General features: G+C 35.7%; 1 protein-coding gene and 1 long non-coding RNA gene across 2 annotated transcripts; one reads left to right on the top strand and one right to left on the bottom strand.

Annotated features, from left to right (window-relative positions):
- The first annotated feature begins 2,309 nt into the window (after nt 1-2,309).
- On the top strand, nt 2,310-3,006 carry LOC116172375. Its single transcript, XR_004145642.1, has 3 exons — nt 2,310-2,446; nt 2,499-2,611; nt 2,657-3,006. It is a non-coding gene; the product is annotated as an uncharacterized LOC116172375 (long non-coding RNA).
- A 3,732-nt stretch (nt 3,007-6,738) lies between these two features.
- On the bottom strand, nt 6,739-9,193 carry LOC116170214 (cilia- and flagella-associated protein 206-like). The gene is made up of 9 exons (XM_031486444.1): nt 8,987-9,193; nt 8,597-8,941; nt 8,378-8,555; nt 8,092-8,329; nt 7,915-8,044; nt 7,591-7,866; nt 7,391-7,539; nt 7,245-7,343; nt 6,739-6,925 (listed from the first exon to the last, which is right to left on the bottom strand). The coding sequence occupies exons 1-9, from the start codon at nt 9,089-9,091 to the stop codon at nt 6,739-6,741; spliced, it is 1,707 nt and encodes a 568-aa protein (XP_031342304.1). The 5' UTR covers nt 9,092-9,193.
- Between the last annotated feature and the right edge of the window lie 2,114 nt (nt 9,194-11,307).

Here is an 11,307-nt window from a genome sequence, read left to right as displayed (position 1 = left end):
TTTAACGCTTTTTGGTATAGCTTTGTTACGGAAACGAGATCATTTCATGTCTACGGAACTTCTGATACTCACTCGGTGCGTATAATCTTGCACATTTGTTAATGTTTACTTTTTGTGGGTTTCTGTCAGGCTGTAAATCAGTGCAATTTTAAGAGGGATTGTAGTGGAAGGCCAAGTTGAATACCTCAAAATGACAGAAATCCTATTTATCAGATAAAATTTATAGCTATTCAAAGGAAATTTATAGTTAATAAGGGCTGAAAACTTTTACCGACAGAAAACTTTTACATCCCCAAATTGAGAAAAGAATCGATATTTGCTTTTTTTTGAATTTTGCAAATTAATTCACCCGTTTATCAAACTTTGCTCCCAACGATTACGGGGCGTGGTACGTTTTTTTTCTGAAACCGCTCTATTTACATTTCTGCTCAAAACTAATTACGGTGCAGATTTATTCGCATATGTTAAGCTTTCTGTGTATAGAGCCCACTTGCTCTCTGGTTAAAGTGGACAAATCCGGGTAGCGTACCGGAGAGTTCTTTTTTGTGAGCGTACACGAGTACAGGTATTTTATTTCGACATAGAAAGAGTTTAGAAGGCAAAGAAATCAATATTGCCCGTGTCTCGTCTAGGTCGCATAAATTACATTCTAGGGATCGTAAAATGCCGTAGTAAACTTACTCCAGATATAAAATGAGTGATAAAAGAGGGGCAATGCACGTTGCCATTAAAAGTACATACAGCTTGCAATATTCATTTTTATTACACAAAGTACCACAATTTTGATGTAAAAGTAGGTAAATATTTGAAGTTGTACTCAATCGAGCAGTTATAATTACTCGTTAAACTTTATAATAATGTACCTACCTTCTTGTAGGTAGGTGGGTACGCGATTTGAACTCGGAACTTGAAAGTGGATGAGTTAATTACGTTACTGCTACGACCAATATATCAGATGCAATGTAACTGCTATTATTAGAGTTGTCCAAGTAATAATGGCCATTGGTACCTTCGTAGATTAATTGATCTAGTAATTAGTTGGAGAAACCATCCCATAACGCAGTTATGGCTGTTCTAATAACTATACGTTGCAACTTGCAAATTTATATCGTGCTATATTGTTTTTGTGGTTAATGTAGTCGATTGTGGTAGTTTGTTGTAATATGAGATGCGCGTTGAATACAAATTGAACCGTTTTAATTAGTCACACTCTGAAATAAATGTCTATGAGGAACTAAAAAAATCCTGCATGGTTTACTATATTTATTTTTTTTAGTTTTTCAACAATATGATTCCAAATTCTCAATTCACGATTCATATTTTTGAATTTCTTGAGGCAATTGTGTGTTAAATATTTGAGTGTTTCGCTTATGTATAGAATCAAAGGCCCTTACTATGTTATTACATGGGAATCTAAGCAATTACATAGGTAGAGTGAAGCGACACCCTGTATATGAGAATATTTCAATTTATTAATCTGGGAGATTATGTACGAATTAAGCACAGAGTTGGTTCGTTTCATTCGAATTTGTATCTGTGGTTGCCCGTTTAGAAATTTTGGAAATATCGATTTTTTTATTCAATTCGATATTAAGCGAAAATTAATGAAAACGTGGTTTATCGCTCTTAAATGATAAAGATGTTTCGAAAAATTGCGCATTTTATATTGGAGAAGTGAGGACGTTTCGTTGTGATTGGTAATATATTTGAAAATTCTTGAAGGAGGAGTTTATGGTGAAAGTGGTGTCTATTTAAATACGCGAATCAGCTGTTTAAACGAAACTGCTGCTGCTAGTTTCGCGGCAGTTGAAGAGCGTATTTTTTTTAATGGTAGTCAGCCTGTCGGAAATGAAATGTGCTGAAGCAAGGTAACCAAAGTGGTGTTTTAACGCGTGTTGTACAATTACGGAAAAGATTTTTTATTATACTTCATTGAAATCACCTTATTTACACCTGTATTAGAAATAATGGTATCTGGCCTTTTCCAGGCTAGCGCACGGAATAGTATATTCTATAACGAGTATGGAATAAGGTGTATTCCGCGCGAGTGAAAAGTTCGTCACACGAGCCGAAGGCGAGTGTGACGGTTTCACGAGCGTTGAATACCTATTCCTTACAAGTCATAGACATAATTTTTTCTACTACTACAACGAATTGTTGCGAAATATGTAAAATTCCGACCAGAGTTAGTGGTAGACAATCCACTAATAGTTCTGTATGCTGTGGGTAGGTATAACAAATCCATGAGGCATTTGAGCGACTCTCATTAGTCTAAATGACCCAGAACGAACGATTCACTACACATGCGAAAGAAATGTCAAAGGTTTGTTCGTTGTATTTCTGTTTAGCACAGACGTGTTTAGTAATCGAAAATGTACATATATTTGTTACGGTTAAAGTAGACATTTGGTAAATGTGCACATGTTAACACTACTCCCATTTGTATGTAAGTATAGACAAGCGTAACATTTTAGTTGGCATTACATTTTACTTTTTAGGTTAGTTTTCACGCTCCCCAAGGTAATGCCTACTGAGGAAATCTGTTCTGGTCCTGGATCACCAACGACTTATTGTTACCTGTTTGGATGTTCTTTTCGTATAGTGCTGTGAGGTATATTAATTGTAGCGATATGCAACTTCACACGTTTGGTTGTAGGTAGGTATAGCTACTCGTGGCTTATGTTCTTAGGAATGGACCTCAAGATAAACACGTGGCTTAAGCTGTTGTGAGTGGACCTCAAGATAAGACTTGTGAACAAAACGCTAAGTGTTTCGGGATCTGATGAGGATTGGATTGCTTTTTAAAAGGGCCTGCAACTTAGCGTAGCTGCTTGTGTCGACATTATTGTTCAAAAGTAATTTAGATCGTAACATGGGATACGTTTTGCACAATGTTGTAGATGCTTTAATTGCCTGTGATAATATAAGCCAACACTACGTTTTCTGAAAATAAGTGTGTTTTTTCCTCATCCCCCGCTCCAAAGATTTGTCCCTACACTGCTTTTGATTTTCTTTTCTGCTGCCGCGGTGATTTCCGGGGGAGTATTTGAAAATTGCATTGGACCACCACTGCTGCTAATTTGCGCTACAGGCAATTAAAATTCAAAATAACTGGCGTAAGTTTAATTAAAATTTTGACAGTTTATGAATTGTGATTTGGATATCATTAATAGATGTCGCCACATGTGCTCATTCCACATAGATATATAAATACCTAGATACAGCCATCCTTAACAAACGTACCTCGGTTTTTAAAAAACATATCAAAGAAATTTGTACATCTCTCCATTACTTTCTAACCAAGATGAAACATGTTCTATCTCTTTTTATTGCATTAACCACTATGTCGTACGCGAATCGGACGCTTAAAACAAACTTAGCGCGTCCCATAAGTCATGTGACAGTTGACACATTTCACGATAGCGCGAAATCCAATCTAACTAAAAATATTCGCCCTAAACATGATGGGCGGTTTTTTCACTAAATATTATGTAATTATTGCGTTATCAATTGAATACGAATAACATTAGTGCTTGCCATAATGATAGACGCGTCCATAATTGTTATTCCTGAAATAGTTTTATTACATCGAGCTACGCCATTCAAATTTGGGATAATGTTTACCCTGTTTGGCATGATGTGCTGCATTGAATTCATTGCTGGCTTGCAGAATATCAAAAAAACCGTAAGTAAGTAAAGTTTATGTTCAACATTTTAATTTTAATTGCATGGTTTTAGGCGTAATGGTAAAGGAAATTGTTGCGACAGGAAGTGAATTCGTTTCCAATTATTATTTTGGCCTATATGATGTTGATGCAGTGCGTTTATATCATGATCACAAAGAAGGATCCGTCCAATATTCTTAGGAAAACGAGTTTTTAGACTGTGTGTGCGTGCAATATCAAATTTTGGTCGCTACGCGTCTTGCCTACCTTTCGGCATATGTCCATTCGGTGGGGTTTCTTTTTGAAATTATAGTACTAATTGTAGTAAGTAAGCTACACGTGTACATTTATTTAAAATAAATACAACACCTTAACAATGATATCCAATTGGTGATAATACTCATTTAGTGAACATTCATTACGTTTGTAAAAGCTCACAATCCGAATCATCGTCAGATGAAATTGACAAATTCGAATCATCACTGTCATTATTAACACTTATTATAAAGTTCAGCAACATCAACCAAATATAACTTCTCTTTTAAATTAATCACTTTCCACATGTTCACACACTTTCTTCCAGTTGTCAGCTGTAATTTTTTCAAATTCTTCATTTGCCAGCTTTATAAGTAACATCTTCCATTTTAAATGTAACATTTCTTGCTGCTATGCGATTTAAATAAATAAAAAGGCGGTTTATTTATGTTGTAAAGTCTCAAATCTGATAATTTTCTGTGTGATTTGTGCTAACAATTTGATTGACAGTTATAATAAATAATGCGAATCTTGTCTTCCATGCTCAGGGTACCTCTATAAAGGATAGCGCTATACGTAATTAATGTGCCGAAAGTGATGGTAATAGATGGTACGTCCTTTTGAACTATGTTGGGGTATGGCTGTATCTATGTATTTATATATCTATGTCATTCCATCACAGAATGAAATTATTCCACTTCAGTATAACAGAATAGGCGACATTCTGTTGTTAAAAGTATGGCAAGTATGAAGCGATTCTAAAGTAGTAGTAGAAAAAAACTTTTCTCTGTTTTGCGTTTATAATGACAGGATTCCGATATCAAAAATAGTACTGGAATGAGTTTCATTTCAACACTATTTTTGGTAACTATTTTCCACAACTGACAGATTTTTAAGAACATTTGGTATTCAGTGGTTGGCATGTTCGTCTAAATCATCCAGGCTGATCATATACGCGAATGTTCAATTCAAAGTTCTGCCTGGATGATTTAGACGTTAATACTTATCTCAACGGTTTAGTAAAATGTGGACTAATTTCACTTATTGTTATAACATTATGTTACAGTTATTAACGTTACGGGTAATTGAAATCATTAGGTATTGAAAATTCAGTGTAGGTACTTAGAGAAATCCACATTTAATACAAATGAGGTTTTATAACCTAACAAAATTACAAAACTAATCTTTGTCACTAAATGTACAATTATTATAAACTTTTAGAATTATTGTGGAATTATTGCCTGGTAGCAAATTATGAACAGTCCGAGGAACAGTCTCTTCTGCTAACTGTCGAAGCTCTGGAGGAGTGGAAGGAAGAATTTCTTCGCACATTATTCACTTTTTATTGAAAAAACTAAAATATACTGCACAAATTCGTATTTGACGCGCTTGTTAAATTGAATTTTTTCAAAATCTAGCGTAGCCAACTTAATTTCTTTATTGAAAAATTGTTGGTGTTGCCAACTTAATTTCTTTATTGAAATATTTATTACAGAAATGTCAGAATTGTTAATTTTTTTAATACAATTAAAATGCTCAACAGAGAAAATAGTATAAAGCATATGTTGCAGAAGGCCTTTCTAGCACTCGTTCATTCGAACCTTCGCCGCTACGCGGCTCAGGTTCGAAACTTGAACTCGTGCTAGAATATAGCGCCTTCTGCAACTTATGCTTTAATATACTATTCTCTGTTTTGCGTTTATAATGACAGTATTCCGATATCAAAAATAGTGCTGGAATGAGTTTCATTCCAACACTATTTTTGGTAACTATTTTCCACAACTGACAGATTTTTAAGAACATTTGGTATTCAGTGGTTGGCATGCTCGTCTAAATCATCCAGGCTGATCATAATACGCGAATGGTCAATTCAAAGTTCTGCCTGGATGATTTAGACGTTAATACTTATCTCAACGGTTTAGTAAAATGTGGACTAATTTCACTTATTGTTATAACATTATGTTACAGTTATTAACGATACGGGTAATTGAAATCATTAGGTATTGAAAATTCAGTGTAGGTACTTAGAGAAATCCACATTTAATACAAATGAGGTTTTATAACCTAACAAAATTACAAAACTAATCTTTGTCACTAAATGTACAATTATTATAAACTTTTAGAATAATTGTGGAATTATTGCCTGGTAGCAAATTATGAACAGTCTCTTCTGCTAACTGTCGAAGCTCTGGAGGAGTGGAAGGAAGAATTTCTTCGCACATTATTCACTTATTGAAAAAACTAAAATATACTGCACAAATTCGTATTTGACGCGCTTGTTAAATTGAATTTTTTCAAAATGTAGCGTAGCCAACTTAATTTCTTGATTGAAATATTTATTACAGAAAATGTCAGAATTGTTAATTTTTTTAATACAATTAAAATGCTCAACAGAGAAAATAGTATAAAGCATATGTTGCAGAAGGCCTTTCTATAGCGCCTTTCTATAGCGCCTTCTGCAACTTATGCTTTAATATACTATTACTGCAGATATCTAGGTTTCCATGGCGAACAAAAGATGGCAGGATTGTTTAAAATGACAATTTATTGGTGATTTGGCAGTTTTTATTCGTTCCAAATATTTTAATTTCAAATAACACACAAAAAACAAAGGACGTGAAAACTCTAAATAATATAATATAGAACTAAATAATGTAGATAACCAAGAAATTGCCGTTTTAAACAATCCTGCCATATTTGTCCGCCATGGAAACCTAGATCACCTAGGATGTCTGCAATAAAAATATTCTAATAGATAAAATGCAATATTCGAGTTAAACCAAACACCCTGTATAAAAACTGTGTATCGCGATGGATTCTACATAATTAGGTGCTCTAACAAAGATTTTCTTTTTAAAATTGAGCTCCTGACATTCTTAAAATAAAGGGCATTACTATAAGAAAGTGCCCAACTTGGATTTGGTTCAACTTCGTGGCTCACCAATGGGATCTCCGTAATGGTGCGAGATACAGCAAGGGTTAAATGGGGATAAAGCTTCCCCTTTCTGTAATTAAAAAACGCATTTGAAATTCATGAAAAATCTTTGAAAATAACTGAGAATCACCGAAAAACTTAAAATGTCATTTCGTAAAAATCCAATATGGCGAAATACAGTAGTACACTGTAGCTTCTACATCTAGCGTTTTATGAAAATTCCGATAAATTCAGATTCTTCGAAAAAAAAGTGTCAAAAAAGATGCGAACGAGAACCCTCCATTTTACACACGTAAGTTTCAATTGTGCGCCTTTTGCATTAAATTTTGTTCTAAATTAGAGGCAAATTTTTGGCTTTTGTCACAAATAGTACTTGGTAGATTACTAACTGTTCGATTTTGGAAACCTTAATCAGCTGATCTTCCATTTGAAGTAAATTAATTAGCTCACATCGACGTCGTACCACCTCAAGTCCTCTTAAGATATTTCTAAAAATAACCCAATTATTGTACAATAGAAAGTCGCTCCTTCATACCGGAAGGGATTTGAACAAAAAGCGACCGCAGCTTCCGGGCAACAAAACGCGTAGTATTTCCCATCAATTCGCAAAACGCCCATATTGGGATTCGCCGGTATCAGCCCGCCGCCGGTCTCCACGAACTTCCAAGCGCAAAACCCGAGGTACTAAAATTTTCAGAGAATAATTTCCCATTCGAGTGCGAGAAGTTGGGACACCTGAAGCTCGATTCGTTCAAAGTCGGATACGTCCGACGGATAGACGATGGGAGCGTCCGCGCTTGTCTGTCTAATTTTCAGTTGCGTTGTTTTCTCTAATCGGTCCGCGTCAGAGATGATACTGGAGGGGCCGAGCATTAAGCGAATCACATCCTCGGTAAAGTTTGTACGTTCGACCTCAAAATGGAGGTTTAGCAGCATTTGGTTCAGTTGAGATAAGGCTATGGTTTGATTTTGCAGACGGTACCATGCGTCGGCAACCTGGGAGAATAGTGGCTGAAAGTAGTTTGTGTACCATCTATGGGGTTAAAGTTAGTACCATACAAAAACTTGGATTGTTGGAATCGCAGTTCTAAAACTGACCGAGTTGTGCACTTTAGACAGAAGATCTTTTAATTTTTCAATGGTACTCTTTGCGGTGGTACTCATGTTGCTGACTTCAACTAGAATTTTCCTGAAATGTGGATGTGAGCTGTATTCAGAGACGTTTGCTAGGTTTACCTGACAAACAATTCATATTGCCTATAAATGATTAATAAGTTCATCACGTGATTGAGCTGGGGCTCATCAACGTTATCCGGTAGGCGCCGACGTAAGACGTACGATTCTGCACTCGGCTCAATCTCGTAGTTGTTGTCAACAGCAGTCGTAAGCAAGTTGACAGTTTCCATGATCGACTCCAATGTCTTTTCGATATCTTGAAGCGTCACTTCAAGGGCCTTGGTTAGCATTTTCGGTACTGAAACAGGCGGACTTCAACATCAGGGCAGCTAGAGAAGACCCATACAGTCCTCAATTCCGGATCCGCATTTTTTACAGTCCCGGTTAAATAGTCTTATCCCCGTCACCAACTCGGTCAACTCAATCAACTGATACTCCTTATTTTCACGCGTCTCATTAACAAACTCCTTAAGATCCGTTTCGAGCAACGCACTTTTTAAGGCAGCCGCTGATTCCTTGTACACCTAGTGTTGAAATTAGTCGATGACTTTGCAAAGAGCCTCACCTGTTCATCAGTTGGATTGCCCAACCCGGAAGTTAAGGTGATGAAGTATACGACTTTCCGGAACAGTCTCCCTAGTCCTTCCTCGTCCTCGACGTACGCGTCTAGAATATCTTTTTCTAAGGGCAAAATTCGCGCCTTAAGATCAGCCCGGTTCTTTATTATCATATTTTCGAGATTTTCGAAGTTTTCTTTAAAATAGTGTTGGATTTTTAACGTTACGATGCTGGAGTGCGATTGATTGCTTAATTTCTGCACGCACTGTTTCACAAGGTACCTCACGTCGTTACGATGTGGTAGCGTTCCCGGAAGTATCCCCCAGGAGGGGTTTAACAGTAATAATTTCACCTAAAGCTGGGTTAAAGATCAGGTTTAACATCGTTTCATGCTTACGTAGTATAAGATAAAGCTTTCTGGAATTTGTATCGATTTGTTGGTGCATTCTCTTAAGAGTTCTTGCAATACGTTTTTAGTTGCGAAATCCATTGGGACTGCCATTAATGTCAAACCAAACTGAAAAGAGATGACATTTCGTATTTTTATAACTGCGAAAAAAGGTGGCTTCTGTACTTTGTTTGAGAATAGAAAACTAAGGTTTCTCGGAATGTGAGCGACAAATGCTTTTTCATTGGTTACTATTGACAATCGATCAAACACATTGTCGGCGTACCAACAGCAAGAAACCAAGAATTGTATACTGACGTTGAAACATTCATATTTCTTTTTAGATCTCGATCTAGGTGAATTTTTGTACTATAATTAATTATAGCAACTTAAAAACGTTAAAGCGCATATAATAAAGAAATAATTTTGCTTTAGGTATTCTCGAGGGTATTATACGAAATCAATCACGTTAACTTTTAAAAAGAAGCAGCCCCTAAATTATTCCAATAATGCAAATTAGAACGTGAGGAATTTTAATTAGAAAGTATACGCATTGATTTTTCCTGTTTGTTTGGTCCTTAACTGGAGAAAAGTGATCACTTAGGGACTTAAATTTAGTAATGCAGCAGATTCCATAGATTTTAATAAATGTTATGGCAGTAAATTGTTAAAAAAAATGGATGTGTTGGTATACGCAGTAAATGAAACAACTTTTACTTAATATAGGAATTTAATTGAATTTTTTAAGCGACAGCCGGATTGAGCATTGGCTGGCCTTGTAAAGAAGGGTAAGTCGCCTGAACCTTTCAGATAAACAATACATATACCTTGGATACAGGCTAGATACGCAAAATCGTTTTGTGTTTAACTTTAAGGAATCCCACGAATTGAGATGAGCTTTTGATTAGTAATTAAACGAGCCGTATTCACTTCAGGTACCTGGATCTAAACCTCAACGTCCAATCCGACATTGTTTACACAGCGATATAAATCTTCTTTGATCATTTATCCAGATTTTTTGAGGATGCCGAACGATAAATTTCAGATAAAATTTTGTAAACCTACCATTTAGCTAATTAGGATATAATATATTTCGGTGTATAATGGCAGACGGTCACTAAACCACCCACCTAGCTTAATTAAACGAAGTCACCCAAAAAATATCAACATGAATCTCTTAGAATCCTGAGTCGTAAATTGGGGGTTCAATCTAATATGAAAGTTGTAACGTGTTTTTTTTTCAGTTTAATTTATTTAACTTTTTTGATTCGTGGCCAATATTTAGTATTCTTACGCTAATGTCCCCTTAATATCCGTACGCCATCTAGTGATCTTCGTTGTAATCCACTAGTTCAAGGTAGTTATTCTTCTATCCCCTAGTTCTTTATTCTCGTGTTATAAATTTCTTTCAGATAGTTATTCGTGTCGCCCATCGAGGTCGTTGCTTTCCCTTCTTCTTTAAGTTTGTCTTGCTCGTGCAGTTCACCTTTAGTGAAGTCTCTGCCGCCGAGTTGATTAGATGTAAATGTCTCTTGGTAACTATTACTTTTCTGACTACGTGTCTACCTGACTTAAGGGATTAATGTTTTGGCTTTACCATACTTATCTTTGAAGTGGTTCTCTCTTTCTCCACCAAAATTTTGGTTTTGCTAGTGGAAAATCGTTCGAATTATGGGTTCTTTTTCAGTTTTAATGTCTGATTTACCTGCTTAGTATCAGACGTTAGCATTGCTATGTATGTCGCAATACTTTATGTACTACCCCTTTTGTTTACTTGCTTGTGTTGTTACAGATTTGCAGAACGCGCCCTTCTGAATTCAGACAGTCCCTACGACCAGAATTCAAGGGAAATTTTTGTTATTTTCGTCGATTCCCTTTTAACGTTGATTACATATTGGTTTTCCATACATTCGAACTATAATTATTACATTTACTTGAGATTCACTTAATGACTATTGCTCCGTTGTTTTTGCGTAAGCCTGTTTTGATATTAATATTAATATTTTCCCGGGCTACGTGTTGTACAAATAATGATATAGCAGATCTATACAGTCTGATTCAAATTCGAGGGGCACCATCGGGATCTGTAAGAGATATGTAGATAGGTAGTTTAAATTTGGCAAAGCTGCGTATTTCGAAGCTTAACAAAATGCCGTTTTGAAACTGAAAAAATTTCGACTGTGTTCCGAGATCCTGATCCTGCAAAAACGGAATTTTCCATAATCGTTTTTATTTTTTACCGATGTTATTTAAAAAGGTATTTTAAAATAAATGACACATTATGATGACTTTTTTCCGTCTACCTACAAGATGCTAGTCTTAAAGTTTAA

Source organism: Photinus pyralis, unplaced genomic scaffold, assembly GCF_008802855.1.
Source record: "Photinus pyralis isolate 1611_PpyrPB1 unplaced genomic scaffold, Ppyr1.3 Ppyr1.4_LG5, whole genome shotgun sequence".
NCBI classification, from domain to species: Eukaryota; Metazoa; Arthropoda; class Insecta; order Coleoptera; family Lampyridae; genus Photinus; species Photinus pyralis.
The sequence above is the reverse complement of the archived record's forward strand: the minus strand, read 5'-3'. Positions and strand labels throughout refer to the sequence as shown.

Bases quoted from the DNA above. Each gene is read 5' to 3' on its own strand.
- LOC116170214 (XM_031486444.1), bottom strand. From the start codon at position 9,091: ATGGCAGTCCCAATGGATTTCGCAACTAAAAACGTATTGCAAGAACTC. The intron at 7,540-7,590 runs GTGTCCCAACTT...TGAAAATTTTAG, and splicing joins TTGAACGAATCGAGCTTCAG to TACCTCGGGTTTTGCGCTTG. The intron at 6,926-7,244 runs GTTAGTAATCTA...TTTTAATTACAG, and splicing joins AAGGTTTCCAAAATCGAACA to AAAGGGGAAGCTTTATCCCC.